A 14,654-nucleotide genomic window follows, 5' to 3' on the forward strand; every position below is an offset into this window, starting at 1 on the left:
AAACTAAGCAGCAGGAGGGGGACGAGGGGGAAAAGACTGCTCTGATATTGACATGTGTAGCTGGCCAGTGACTGTGATCCTTCCCTGAGGTCCCTTCCAATCCAAGTGCTCTGGGGGAGGAACGGAAAAATAGCTGCACCTTAACACACACACACACACACACACACACACACACACAGTTACATATGTCACAAGTTCTGCATGTCAGCAGCTTGAAGTGCAGTTTCCCAGAAACCCCTGCATCTATCTTCTTGAAACTTGGCAGGGTTCATGCCCTCAGAAGGGGCTACCATCCCTGCTGCTTTCATTCAGATCTGCCAAGAAATGACAAAGTTATAGGCAGTTTCGTGCTTCCCCATTATAGCCTATGGGTGAAACGTGGAAACAGCGTCAAAACAGTGAGACAGTTTCAATTAAATGAAACGGAACAGTGCTTTCGAAACAAAATGAAACTCAAAACGAAACACTGTCCCACTGAAGTGTCAAAACAGAAGTTGAAATGAAATGGTGCTGTTTCACACAGCCCTAGTGACTAGGGCACCAGCTCAGCTACTACCACTTCCAGGGCTAGCCTAGCCCCTGCCATTACCCCTGTCACTGCTGCTGCCCAGGACACAGACCTGGGAGCAGCTAAAGAAAATTAACTCTTTTTAGTGTGTTTATGATGATTCTAAACCACTCCCAATGCCCAGCATTCTTGCCCAAGTGTAAGTTTTTCTATAAGCCACTCTCAGTATTTCACCACATAACTCACTACAGATGATTTCATACCTAAACGGAATTTATATCAGCTAGCACACTAGAGAGCTGCAATAGCCTCTGACAAAGTATAAGTTGCTCAAGCTGACTTTCTCAGAGCCCCCACTACTGAAGCTCCAAGAATATTGCGTGACAAGTGATCATTGAAACACAAGATAAAAGCATCAGCTATCTTATTACATCATCAGAACTGACTCTCATTGGATCTGCAGTGATTTTGAGGGTGCAATGCAGTTACCTAGCAACATCTGAGAGGTGGTAAACCCTTTTTTTGGGTATCCTATGCACTGCTGTCGTAGGCTGATTAACATTTCTATTGCTATTTTTGTAAGATCAACCTACTTTTATTTCTTGAGTAATTCAATAAGTGTAAATGACAATTAACTGACTATTTTTTCATAAGTTGCCATTTCCAATAAGGTATAAATACCATATGTATTTACCTTCAGCATCTTCAAACACAAGACACATCTTGAAGTCTAAGTTGGAATTTTTCCTTATAGATTTGAGAGTCTGTATTTATAAGTTATCACCCCGTGACAAACTTCTGAGCCTGGATGGGTAAACAGTCAGCAATGTTATGATCCTCCTTTTAATCCTTGTCTGCTTATGTTCTTAGTGGGGGTTGATTACAATTTGGCAATAGTTCAGTACAAGTTTGAATGAGACCACTAGGCAACTTAACAAGATATTATTCAGTTTATTTTTGCTGTGTCCCTTGCTTCAGCTGAAAATGGCCTCTGTATATGGATAATCCAGTCCAATCATGTTACTAAGAATGCCATCCTATGCTATACCTGTGCCTGGCTTCCTGTTATCAGAGATCTGATGAAGAATATCTTGCATTCAAATGCTTGTCTAACTTTATCCCAACTGCATAGTTGGTCCAGAAAAAGGTATCACACCTAGAAATCCTTGTCTCTTGCATAATTTCTGGGCCATCATGTCTACAGCATCCATCTTACACTACTGTAACATAGAAGATATTGAAATCCACTGCTTACAATGGAAAATCCACAACCTAAAGAAAAAAGAAACCAGATGACACAGCAACATCTTCTTCTTAAGCTTATGCAAAAAACATAACACCATCCCAAGGGGACTAATCATCTGCAGCCCTCTAGCTAACATACACAACTCTATAAATACGACAAATGTGCAAAAGAACTTTGGAAAAACTAGGAAACCATCTTCAACCATGCTGTGCCTGCCTTCCTGTGATCAGAGACCTGGTGAAGAAAGCTTGTCTAACTCTATCCCATTGATGCAGTTGATCTAATAAAATATATCACCCTAAAAAAATCCTTCCTTCTTGCATAATTTCTCTACAATCATGCCTATAACATCACTCTTACACCACTGTAAGAATGGCATTGAAATTCAAGAGGAAATATTTCTCCTCCTCCCTTTCATCCAGCACACCTTTTCATCCAAAATCCCTTTCCTCCCTGGTTTTTCCTCTTTTCCCAGTCAGCCCAGAAATTCCCTCTGCTTTACTTAAAAAAAAATACTTGATTTTAAAACGCTTTCCTTTTACAAAAGGACCTTTTATTTAAAAAATTAAAAAATAAGGTATAATTTTTCTTAAATTCTTAACAGATGCACTTTTTAAAGGTTGAACATTATGAATGCATTTAGTTCCTGACAGCTGTTCTGTATCATCTTGGCTAAACAGTATCAGGATAAAAGAAACTCTGTATTTATTAGATGGATAATTGCTATTAGTCCTAAAACTTTATGGGGGCGGGGGGAGAAACAATTTAAGCCTATGACTAGGGGCTACATTTTTCAAAACCAACTAGTGGTTATCAGGGTGGCAGCTTTTGGCTACCTAATCTTGGACACTAAAGAGGACCATGATTTTCAGAATATTTCAATCTATCCCCCCCACATTAAGGCAACCACAATCATGAGCACTTTTAAAATCCTGGTCATAGAAACTAAAGCAGGAAACAAATGCAAAAGCAACCGCTAGAATGATATTTACATGTGCTTGTAAGAAATAAAATACCACAATCTAAAATATGCTGAGGTCCACAGTGTATTTAGTTAAGAGGTTTATTAAGGCAAACGATTCTGCCATAAAAGGAAATTGGTCTCTCTCATATCTGACCCTGCCCTTCATTGGATTCTTTCATTTCAGGAATCACAGCATCATCTACTGGCATTTTCCAGACTTGAAATCTGTGCACTGTGGGTGCTCTGAGTCCTTTAATGACCCTCTGTATGTATCCATTTTATAGATCAAACTGCATCAGTTTGTTACAAAGCACTTTCTTTACAAAAGTTTCCCTCCTGAACCAGACCCCTGCACACTCTGTCTTAAAAGAACGTCCACAGGAAAACTCTAATAGCTTACACATTTAGTCTGCAAGGAAACCCAACAGTAATGAAAAACAAAAGAAGAATTGTTCTACAATATTTATTATCCAAGAGGAAAAGGCATTGGAAATTGGAAACCTTGTGTGTCTTTGCAACTCTATAATGCCGTATCACTTATAAAGCCATAGCCTATGTTCATAACTGCTAATGTGAAAAAGCATTTGAGCTGCTGGAGGGTACATTGTGTGAGCATAAATGTACATACACATGCTTTCATAAACATGCTGGGGTATGTCTGTACCGCAATCAGAGATGCAACAGCAGTATGTGTAGACAAACCTTTGATAGCTTTGAGCTAGTTGGTTTGGATACTAGCCATGGCAGCTTAAGATTTAGCATGGGCTAGCTATCCAAACATGTATTAGGGTCCTAAAAGGTATAATGTACAGCTTGTGCCTCTTAGCCTGTGATGCTGTCAGCACTGCTATTGTCACTCAAGCTAGCTATGTATTGTTTAGGCCAGTAGTTCTCAACCTTTGGTACCTTATGTACCCCTTGCCAATTGACACGGAAAAAGCAAAACCGGAAGTCCCACCGTGGCACTTCCAGTTTCGCCGCCGTGACCCGAGTCTCACTTTTTCCACCACAGCCCAGGGCAAAGCAGCCTGCATGGAGCCCCTATCCCCTGGCACACTGACGCTGGGGAGCGAAAGCCTTGGCACACTGGACACGGCAGGAGGGGCAGAGGCCAGAACTTCCGGCCCAAGTAGGCAAAGACCAAAACACAGCATCCACGTACCCGCTGCCCGTGTCTCGTGTGTCCCCAGGGGTATGCGTACCACCGGTTGAGAAACACTGGTTTAGGCTATACTTATGTATGCTGCAATCATCACCCTCAAGGGAGGTAGATATACTCTACACACAACAGCACAAGTGTCCTTGGAGCTCCCGAGGGACCTGGTCACCACATCACTCCAAAGGATACACCCTCAGCTCCTCTCTGTGATGAACTAGCTCCACTTTTCCTGTCTTTGAATTGCTTTTAAATGTTATTTTTTCTAACCTTTAACATAGTGTTCTTTATGGGTGAGCTCCAGAGTCTACATGAAAAGTCAAGGAAAAATATTGATAACCTTGCCTGATAGAAGGCCTCAGGGCCCAGAATGTATGGGTAAATTAAGTAGTATCTTAGACAGCATCTATATTTATTTTTGCATCTTGGTGTCCTGGGTATTAAAATACATCAACATGTCTTTAAAAGGTAAGATATATCGGTAGACATCTTAATTTCTATTCTCCTTAGGAGAATCCCCTACAGAAATCCCTGCAGAATTGCACAGGCTCATTGACAGCCTGGATCGCTCTGAACTCAAATGCAAAGCTCAATAGCAAGAGCTGAAACCTATGGAGCCTATAACTAACAGAGAGCATACTGGGCATGAGTCTGACGGGCTTAGTTCCAAACGTGAGCCACATCTTTTAGTAAAGCCTTCCCCCAACTGCAGCATTTATGAATGATAGGAAAACCATACAAGTACTAAACATCTCATGGACAAAAAAGAACCTTCCTTTAAAATGTTTTTAAAAAAGAGACTAAAACAGGAAAAATGAAAACCACAAAGAAATCCTGTTTCTAGCTCTGATAAAGAACAACGGAAAAGAACAAGAACAAAGTAATCTTCAGACTGCAGGAGAGTTACTGACAGCACCCAAAAGAAAAGACAAAGTTGGAACAGCAATCCCAAATGCATTAAACCATAACACACCCTAGTCATACTAAGCAAGGAAAAAATCCCATTACTAAACTTTAAAAAAAATCCACCCACTTACAAAATTGACTAGAGAATGAAACTAAAAGGTGCACTCGTTAACTACACTTTCTTTCAACAATGTTTAAACAAGATACTTGAAATCTCATTTATTCCAACAGTTGAAACTTCACGAGCATTATTACACACCAAAACCAACATAACCAAATTTGATTTTTCCATGAACTAGTTATGCAAACTCAGAAAAAAATCTGTCCACAAAGCCTGAAAGCAGTAAAAATCAAAGAGATGTTAATCCCCCCATTTATTGAGTTTCATTGTGTTTTTAAATTGCATGTTGTAGTGTCCAAGGTACACAAGGCACTTTCCAGGTAGATAATAAAAGATTCTTCTACACAGAGAGTTCAGTTTAAGCAAAGGCAAACACCCAGAGAGAGAAACACAAGTGAGGGTTGGTGAAGGGTGGGGTGGGAGAGAGTGGGGGAAGATATATTGTACATTTAAAAAAAATGTAGAGAGGTATTTAGCTATGTTAGCTTGAAGTCAGACAGAAGGCAGGACAGGGTGGCGCCTAAAGATTAACTCATTCAGAAGGGCATAAGCTTTCATAGGTGCACAGCCACTTCATTAGAAGCTAAGAGGAAGCATCCAACAAAGTAGGCTGTTGCCTAAGAAAGCACTGGAATGGGGGTCTCATACTTATTTAACATAAAATTATCAAATGTGAGTAGTAGAGATCATTATTATATAGGAGCTCAGCCCAGATCCTTTATTTGAACACTCTTAAACGATGCAAAAATTAAGATCCAACACTTTTTTTTTCTTCTCAAGTGATTTATATTATGGCAAACTTCCTTTTAGTAGGGCCTCTAGAACCTAAATACCTTCTTAAGAACATAAGATATGCCACGCTGGGTCAGGCCACAGAGCTCTCTAGTTCAGTATCCTGCTTTTCACAGTGGCAAAGAGGAGATGATAAGGATAATAGTATTTAAGCAAGGCATATCCAGAATGAACTACTCCTTGCCTCTTTCTCCCTTAAACTTCCAGCATTCAGACACCTCTGAAGCTCTAATTTAGAGATGGCATCCCTAACTTTAATATTTACCACCTGCTGATGGACCTACTCTTCATGAATTTGTTCAATCCTGTTTTGGATCTGGTTAAATTATCAGTCTCCACAACATCCTGCAGCAATGAATTCCACAAGTTGATTATGTGTGTGTGAAGAACTCTGTTTGCTTTAAATCTACCTAATGACTTTATTTGTATAAATGAGCAGATCTAGAGTTTTAAAAGAGGAAGGTAGATGGTGTGGTGCATCATCACATCTAAAACCAGCAATTTTTTTCTCTGGTTAAAAATAAACTAGAAGCTTTACTAATATGCTAAGGGCCTAGGGCTGTATTTTTCAGTTTAAGATTGAAGCAAAAACAAATATAACTTCATTGGAATGAGTTAAAAAACAATATGCAGGGCTGTGCAATAGGAGCATCATTACCAGGAGCAGCTAACATACAACAGAATTGCAGAAGAAAGGATAGTTTGATTGATGGAAAATCAAGACGATTAAAAAGAAGAAAGGGTCATTAACACCTGTGGAATGAAGAGTTTAGAAAGGATCAGGTAGATTATAATGAGCCATGAAGTCAATCGACTTCCTCAGCACTGCCTAACTAGAAAAGCTGGTGCCACTGCCTGGCATTAGTCGACCAGGAATCAAAGAAGGGGCACCCCCACCCACCCACCCAGATCCACCCATTTGTATATCCCCTGGTTCTAGGCTAGCTGGTTCTAGTCTTATGGTTTATATTCAGTAAACCAGTAGATCCTTCAGTATACCAGGAAATACTGAGGAGTGACCCAAGACATTAAGATCTTATAACCTATAAGTGTTTTTAGCCATCAGTGCAGAATAACACCAGTATAAATCCCTACAGTTGACAAAGCGTACCAGTAGATACCATAACTTGTGCTGGTGCAACTCCACCATTATAACCACGGTCATTGCTAAGAACCTCAGTATAGATAATGACCAAGGCCAGTTACGTAACTGGTGGGAGCCAGGGTGCAAAAATAGCTTCCTCTGCTATTATCTGTGCAGCCAGTAGCACTGCCCTATATGCTAAAGCTGCCCGGGGCAAGAAGCTGCCCTGTTATGCCTGACTACCTCACCTCCCTCCTTCCCCCTCTTTTTCTCTCTCTGGAGCTAAGCATGGCAATGCTGACAAAACTTTGAATTTCTGATGACAAAATGATTGTAGGTATTTTTTATAAAGTGTTGGAGGACAGGAACAGAATCCACTTTTCCTTAATAATTGGGAGGAATGGATTCAAATTCAATTCAAGAAGAAAGAATCCCAATAGTAGTGCTTCCCACCTGTCATTAGACTCAAAGCACCCTTTGAAAAATGCCAGACCCTAGTTTTCAATAATTTTTTACTACAAAAACATGAGAGCAATTTTTCTGTTGCAAAGAACTCAGAAAAATCACAACAGGGCAGAATGTTTGTGCTACTGTGGATTTCTATTCGAAATCTCTGGGTTTACTTTGTGAATTATATGCAGGTGTTTGCACATCTACAGGAGTATCTACACATGATGCTACATCACCATAGCAATGCGCTATGGCGGCATAGTGTCCACAGGTGCCTACACGTGACAAGCATCTACTTTGTGGTAGTACTGTAGTACAAATACGCTAGATTTTAGACACAAAGCCTAGATTTAGACATAATGCTTTACTTTTGCAATATGCTTCTGTATCCAGTACGGCTTGCAAGTAGATTCTACATATAGGTTAAGGCCTGCTTAACACTTAGAACTAGCACAGTGACCTAGAGTTACACGAAGACAGGGGGTTACTAGAGGGCACCAAGTTTACCGCAGTACCCCTGTGCAAAACACGCAGGTGCGACATATCCCATAATAAGTTGAGCATAGCAACCTTTGAACTTCGACATCCTGTGGAAGCTTAGATATGACCTTTGGAAACTATGACGTCTTGAATAGAAGCTTGTAGAAATCGTAAGACAACCAATAGTTGCAAGGTTCTTTGTCTAGATAAGCTATAAAAAGACCCCCGGACAGTACCCTGGGGTCGACTCTGCTTTGGGTTACTTAACCCCTTTGTCGATCGATTGCGCAATCAATAAACTTATAATGGACCTAGCCTGAACGTGTGACTCCCTCCTTGAGGTATTTGGATTAAGCCTCCAGGGGCACGAAACTAGCAATTTGTGCAACAATTTGGCGAGCCAGCCAGGAGACGCCTCTGGCCACTCCGTGGGTCGGACGACGAGACAGGCGAAGGGGTTGCGGACGTGGCCACCAGACACCGCCTTGGAGTCTGCCATGGTCCCCGGGTACGTGAGTCGGGACACTCGGAAGGCTGAAGGCTCTCCTCAAAAGGAGTCAACCAGGCTGAGTGGGTCCAAAGAGAAGGCGCCGGGGTGTTGGCAGAGTAAGTATTCGTTTTCTTGTGTCACTTGGGTAGTCTGCCGGGGAAATCGGGAGTCCGGACATTGGCTTTGACGTTCGGCACATAGGTCTGAACTTTGGAAGTCCGGACATTGGTATTAGTGTTCAGCAGGTCGGTCTGAACATCAGCCCTGGGGACTCTGTTAAGGGGAAACATGAGCCGCTGACCAGGTCTGAGACTTAAGGCTGAGCCTAGCCGCCCCGATTCTGCCTAACAAGGTAGCATCGAACGCAAGGGGGCTCAGCTGGAACCTCGTGACTCAGCGGACAGGACTCTGAGTGAGTATCTGTGTATATTGGTTGACACAATGGGTTCGGGTAGCTCCCGAGAAGAAAACTCTGCAACCCCATTAGGATGTATGTTAAGAAACTTTAGTAAATACAAAGGGGAATACGGGGTAAAAATGACGAAGGATGACTTGATTAAGTTTTGTCAGTTAGAGTGGCCGACTTTCGGGGTTGGGTGGCCAGAGACCGGCTCTTTTGATGTAAAGGTGGCTAATGCAGTGTTAAAGGTGGTAACAGGGGACGGTCATTGGGATCAATACCCATATATAGATTTCTGGGTTACAGCTATAATGACTCCCATCGCCCCGTGGGTCCAAAGATGTAAAGAAGAAATGTGTAAAATCTTGCTGGCAAAAGACACTAGGAAGAAGCCCCAAGTACTTGCTGATTCTGGTAGTGAGGGAGATCTGACTCAGGGATCAAGGCGTAGGGATAGACCACAGCCTCCGGCCAATAACCAAGCTTCAAGGGAGGAGAGCCCAGAGAGTTCCCTGGCATCATCCCAGAGTACCTCCAGCAGCCCGGGAGGGACTGCCTCCAGCAGCCTGGGTCCGGAAAGTTCAGCGAACTCCCCCGGGACGTCTCAATCAGACCCTAACACTTTGAGGAGAGAGAGAGAGGGAAGCCCAAAAATTCTCATGGCAACAGCCCCCCCTGCTTATAAACCAAGAGAGAAAGACAGACCTCAGGATCCTGTCCTGGATCCCGATCCGGATTGGCCCTGGCCATCGGCTGACTGGCCCCTGCTCCTGACTTGGTGTCCTGAGTATGGGGATGGATGGGCACTGGCACCACCACCACCACCACCTCTACCACCACTGCTACCACCACGCCGATCCATTAGTAGCACCCGCAATCAGAATCCTCAATACCGATACCAGTGTCCGATGAGACAGGTGGCAGTTCAAGGAGAGGAGCCCACCTTTGTCTATGTGCCTTTTCACACATCGGACTTATTTAATTGGAAGAATCAAAATCCGTCTTTTAGAGAGGACCCCGAGAAAATGCAGAGCTTGTTCCGGTCAATAGGGCAGACTCATCGACCCACCTGGGCTGATGTTCAGATGATGTTACATACCCTTCTGACTTCAGAGGAAAGGCGATTGGTACTGGGAGCGGCAGATCGGATAGCTGAGGGGCAAGTAGGGCAGGGAGGAGACATGCGGAATATATGCCCTATTGAAAGTCCCGATTGGGACAACAATTCACCGGAGGGAAGAGAGCGAAACAGTAGGTACTTAGGAATTATAGTGGAAGCTCTGGGCAAAGCAGTACCACGAGTAACTAACCTCTCTAAATTATATGAGGTCCGTCAAGGAAAGGATGAATCTCCCTCGAGTTTTTTGGAACGGTTGTATGATGCCTTTAAAAAATTTAGTAGCTTTGACCCTGAGGCCCAAGAGAATCAGCTCATGGTGAACATGCTGTTTATTGGGCAAGCAGCCCCAGACATAAGGAAAAAGCTGCAAAAGACTGAAGGAGGACCAGGGAAACCTCTTTCGGAACTCGTGGAAATTGCATATAAAGTGTATGGAAATTGAGATCAGGTAGCGGAAAGAAAGGAGGAAAAATGCAGGCAGAAGCAGATGGCAATGCTAGCAGCCGCCTTGAGCAAAAATCCAAGTTCTGGTGGGGGATGGAAGGAGATACCTGGGGGGGGGCAAAAGAGAGGAAAAGGCCGACTTCAGCCTGATGAATGTGCATATTGTCGAGAGAAGGGACATTGGAAAAAGGATTGTCCTAAAACGAAGGACAGAAAGAAGGAAACCCAACCGCTGATTCGTCAGATGCGGGTGGAATCCTCAGGGGAAGACTGTAGTTGAAGAGAACCAGGATCCAAGACCACCACCCTGTGGGCAAATGCCCGAAAGGATCCCATGGTAGAAATGAGGATTGGTGGCAGAAAATACCAGGCTCTAGTGGATACTGGAGCAACCTTTTCCATGATTCCCGTAAAACCCCCTCTAGCTGAAGAAAGCGGGAAGTGGGTGACTGTAGAAGGGATAGAGGGAAGACAAACCAGATTGCCAGTATGTAAGCCCCTCCTCACTAAGATTGGGAATAATATGTTGGAGCACGCTTTCGTAGTATCATCTGCCTGCCCAGTAGCCCTTCTGGGGCAAGATTTGTTAACAAAATTGCAAGCTGAGATTTTCTTCCGTGAGGATCAAATTGTGGTGTGGCTGCCGGTAAAGCAGGGATCAAATTACCAAATGGCCCTTCGAACAGTCAAGATAGAACCCAAAACAAAAATTTTTGAGATTTTAGAGAATGTTGATTTATGTGTGTGGGCGGATGGGACCCCTGCCCGGGCAAAATGTATAGATCCAGTCAAGATTATTCTGAAAGAAGGAGAGGGTCCTGTACGTGTAAAACAATACCCTCTGAAGACATCCACCCAGACAGGCTTGAAACCACCGATTGAAAAATTCAAGCGGTATGGGTGGTTGATAAAGGGATCATCCCCCTTTAACACCCCGATCCTGGGTGTGCCAAAAGCCGATGGCACCTCCTTCAGATTGGTGCAAGACCTGAAAGCAATAAACAAAAAGGTCGTAGTGGATCACCCAATAGTACCAAATCCTCACACCATTCTAACCCAGGTCCCAGCCGAAGCCAGTGTATTTTCAGTACTAGATTTGAAAGATGCTTTCTTCTCTATTCCGCTACATGAGGAAAGTCAGAAATTATTTGCCTTTGAATGGGAAGACGGACACGTATCATAAGACTCAGTTGTTGTGGACAGTGCTACCCCAGGGATTTGTCTCGTCCCCCCATATCTTCGGAACAGCATTGCAAAAAGACTTGGAGAACTGGAAAGAGAGGCACCCTGAGGTGGCACTATTGCAGTATGTTGATGATTTATTGATAGCAAGTCCCGATATACAGACAGGAAAAAGAGCGACAGAATCCTTGCTGAATACCTTGGGAAAGAAAGGATATAAGGTGTCAAGGGAAAAAGCTCAAATTTGCCAACCCAAGGTTACATTTTTGGGATACGAGATTAAGAAGGGGGTTCGGGCTTTGAGTAAGGATCGAATCCAAGCAATACAAGACCTGCCTGCCCCCAAAAATCCCAAAGAACTGCGAGCCTTTTTGGGCCTAACCGGGTTCTGTAGACTATGGATTCCAGACTATGGGGGAAAAGCCAAACCCCTATATGAGTCTCTCACTAAGGAAGGCATCGCTAATTGGAAATGGACTAAAGAAAATCAGCATGCGTTTGAGCTACTGAAGGCTGCCCTTTTACAACCACCCGCTCTGATGATTCCAAATGGACGCAAGCCGTACAGACTGTATGTGCATGAGAATAAGGGGGTGGCCTAAGGGGTCTTAACTCAACCAGTAGGCCCAACTTGGAAGCCTGTGGGATACTATTCCAAGGTCCTAGACCCAGTGGCAAAGGGGTGGCCTGCATGTTTGAGGGCTGTTGCCGCCACAGCTACTCTTGTGGAGGAGGCCCAAAAGATTGTTATGGGAGCTGATATGGACATACATACCCCACATGGGGTTCCCCAGATTCTCGGAGGAGAGGGAGGAAAATTTTTAAACCCCTCCAGACAATCCAGATATGAAATCTTTCTCCTATCTAACCCAGGCCTTACCTTCAAGCACACCACTGCTCTAAACCCAGCCACCCTGATACCAGAACCGGGACCTCCGTGCCATGACTGCTTGGAAGCATTGACACAAACAGTATTGATTCGTCCTGATTTGACAGATGACCCCCTCGAGAACCCAGAGGAGGAGTTTTTCGTAGATGGCTCAAGTAGTGTGATACATGGCACGCGACACACGGGATGTGCTATGGTAACGTTGACTGAGACTGTGTGGAAGGAAAAACTCCCTGCAACCTGGTCAGCGCAGGCAGCGGAACTTACTGCCCTAACCCGTGCATTGGAATTAGGAAAGGAAAAAAGGGTGAACATTTTTACAGACTCACGGTATGCATTTGCCACCGTTCATGCCTATGGATTGTTGTGGAAGGAGCGTGGGTTCATCACGGCCTCTGGACAAAGAATTGCCAATGGGCCACAAATTGTGAAGCTGTTGGACACCTTCCGATTACCAAAAGAGGTGGCCATAGTACACGTGAAGGCCCATGGCAAGGCTGCAAACGAACATCAGAGGAAAGGGAATGCAAAGGCTGACACAGCAGCCAAAGAAGCGGCACAGATGGGAGGAGAGGCAGCGTTTCAGGGGTCAGTCCATGACGTGGCCTTTTTCTTAGAGGATCGTAAAGTGGAGTACGGTCCAGGGTCAGATAAGCTAGCCGCCGAGCTTAAAGCCAGTAAAAATTTGCAGGGGTGGTGGGTCGTACTTGGAGGAAAAGTGTTAATACCTCGAAGCCTATTGAGAGAAATACTCCACCAGCTGCATTCTTCCACTCACATGGGAGGAACCGCGATGGGGGATTTGTTAACTCGTCAGATGGTAGCCCCAGGCCTTTACCTGGAAGCCCAGAGAGTGGCCTCTCAGTGCCCGACCTGCCAAAAGGTGAATCCGAGGTCCGCGAAGATGCCGGCCCCCATGGGAGGGAGACCTTGGGCCCAGTGTCCTGGACAGGCTTGGCAGATTGACTTTGCTGAACTGCCTAGATCTGGTCATTACCAATACCTACTGGTACTTGTGGATCAATTGACTGGGTGGGTGGAAGCGTACCCCACCAGAACGGCTACTGCATCCACAGTGACACGAGTGTTACTTCACGAAATAATACCCAGATTTCTGTTGCCTGAATCTATTGAGTCAGATCAAGGTAGTCATTTTGTGGGGAAGATAGTACAGGAAGTGTCCAAAGCATTAGATATCAAGTGGAAGCTCCATACCCCATGGAGACCCCAGAGTTCAGGTCAGGTGGAGCGCATGAATAGAACACTGAAAGTTATGTTAACAAAAATATGTATTGAAACTCGTTTGAAATGGCCGCAGGCACTCCCACTGGCTTTAACTCGTATTCGTAGCACACCCCGTAGGGGGATTAAATTGTCACCTTTTGAACTGATGTTTGGTATGCCTCCCAGGGTCTTGCCAGCAGGATGGAGGGAACCAGTTACGATAGAATTAGGCAAATCCGAGATTTGGGAACATGTTATTGCCTTGCAGTCTGTTTTGTCTTCCCTACACAGGTTCGCGGCACCCTTCCAGAGCCTCCTGCTGGATACACCCATCCACAACTTTAAACCAGGTGACCAAGTCCTGGTACAGAGGTGGAAAAAGGATCCCCTCGCAGTACGGTGGGAAGGACCATTCCAGGTGTTGCTGACTACAAAAACGGCTGTTCGTCTGGCAAATAACGACAAGTGGACTCATTGCTCAAGGATAAAGACCTTTTGTCAAGAGGACGTCAACTCCCAGGGTGTAATCACTCCGGAAGCTGAGAACACCCGGGAACAAGAAGCCATCCAATGGAAAAGCTAACCAGTAGGGGACTTAAAATTGCGCTTGCAAAGATGTGGACCTTAACCTATTGGCTGACACTGTTGTCTCTTTTAGGTACATCAAACCCAGCGGTTGTGTCTCACTGTTGCAAATGTGAGAAACGCAACACTATTCCCTTCACTGTGACCTCCTATGAACAGGCTAAAAGGTCCTTAATTTCTAAAGCCTACTTATTTCCCACTTCTGACTGCTGCCCTCTGCAAGAGATTATGATAGAATTCATAGCCAAAGTAGGCGGCCACAAGGTTAGGTGTGTTAAGATGAGCCAGGCACTCTGGAAGGCAATCCTCAAATATAAACCTTCAAGTCTCCAGCCTGTTCCAAACAACATAAATGGCCCCCCAGTTATTGCCACTTCAAAACGCAGGGGACCACCTATAGACCCATGGGCGGGAAATTCCTGGGTAACCTTCCTCAGAGACTCGGCCTGGGCTTTAACCAATCACAGTTGCATTTTGTGTGCGCTTACTCCTACTTCTAGTGAGGAAGGAGTCCCCTTTGTACCCATCCCCCTCAATAAGACAGGCATACTGTCGGATTGGGGCTTTGACCGTCAGTTTAATTTCTCCAGTCGGTACGACGGTTCAGAAAGAC

General features: G+C 44.4%; 1 protein-coding gene across 1 annotated transcript in view; it reads left to right on the plus strand.

The window, feature by feature from the left end:
• LOC109282416 (uncharacterized) overlaps nucleotides 1-13,740 on the plus strand; it is a 33,162-nt gene extending 19,422 nt beyond the window's left edge. Inside the window, exon 4 of the mRNA XM_059724949.1 lies at nucleotides 1,487-13,740. Within this exon, the coding sequence (XP_059580932.1) occupies nucleotides 8,639-10,159 (1,521 nt within the window). The 5' untranslated portion in view covers nucleotides 1,487-8,638 and the 3' untranslated portion in view covers nucleotides 10,160-13,740. The remainder of the gene's footprint in view (nucleotides 1-1,486) is intronic.
• Nucleotides 13,741-14,654: the final 914 nt, after the last annotated feature.

The sequence above is a fragment of the Alligator mississippiensis genome, chromosome 3 (assembly GCF_030867095.1).
Source record: "Alligator mississippiensis isolate rAllMis1 chromosome 3, rAllMis1, whole genome shotgun sequence".
Lineage (NCBI taxonomy): Eukaryota > Metazoa > Chordata > Crocodylia > Alligatoridae > Alligator > Alligator mississippiensis.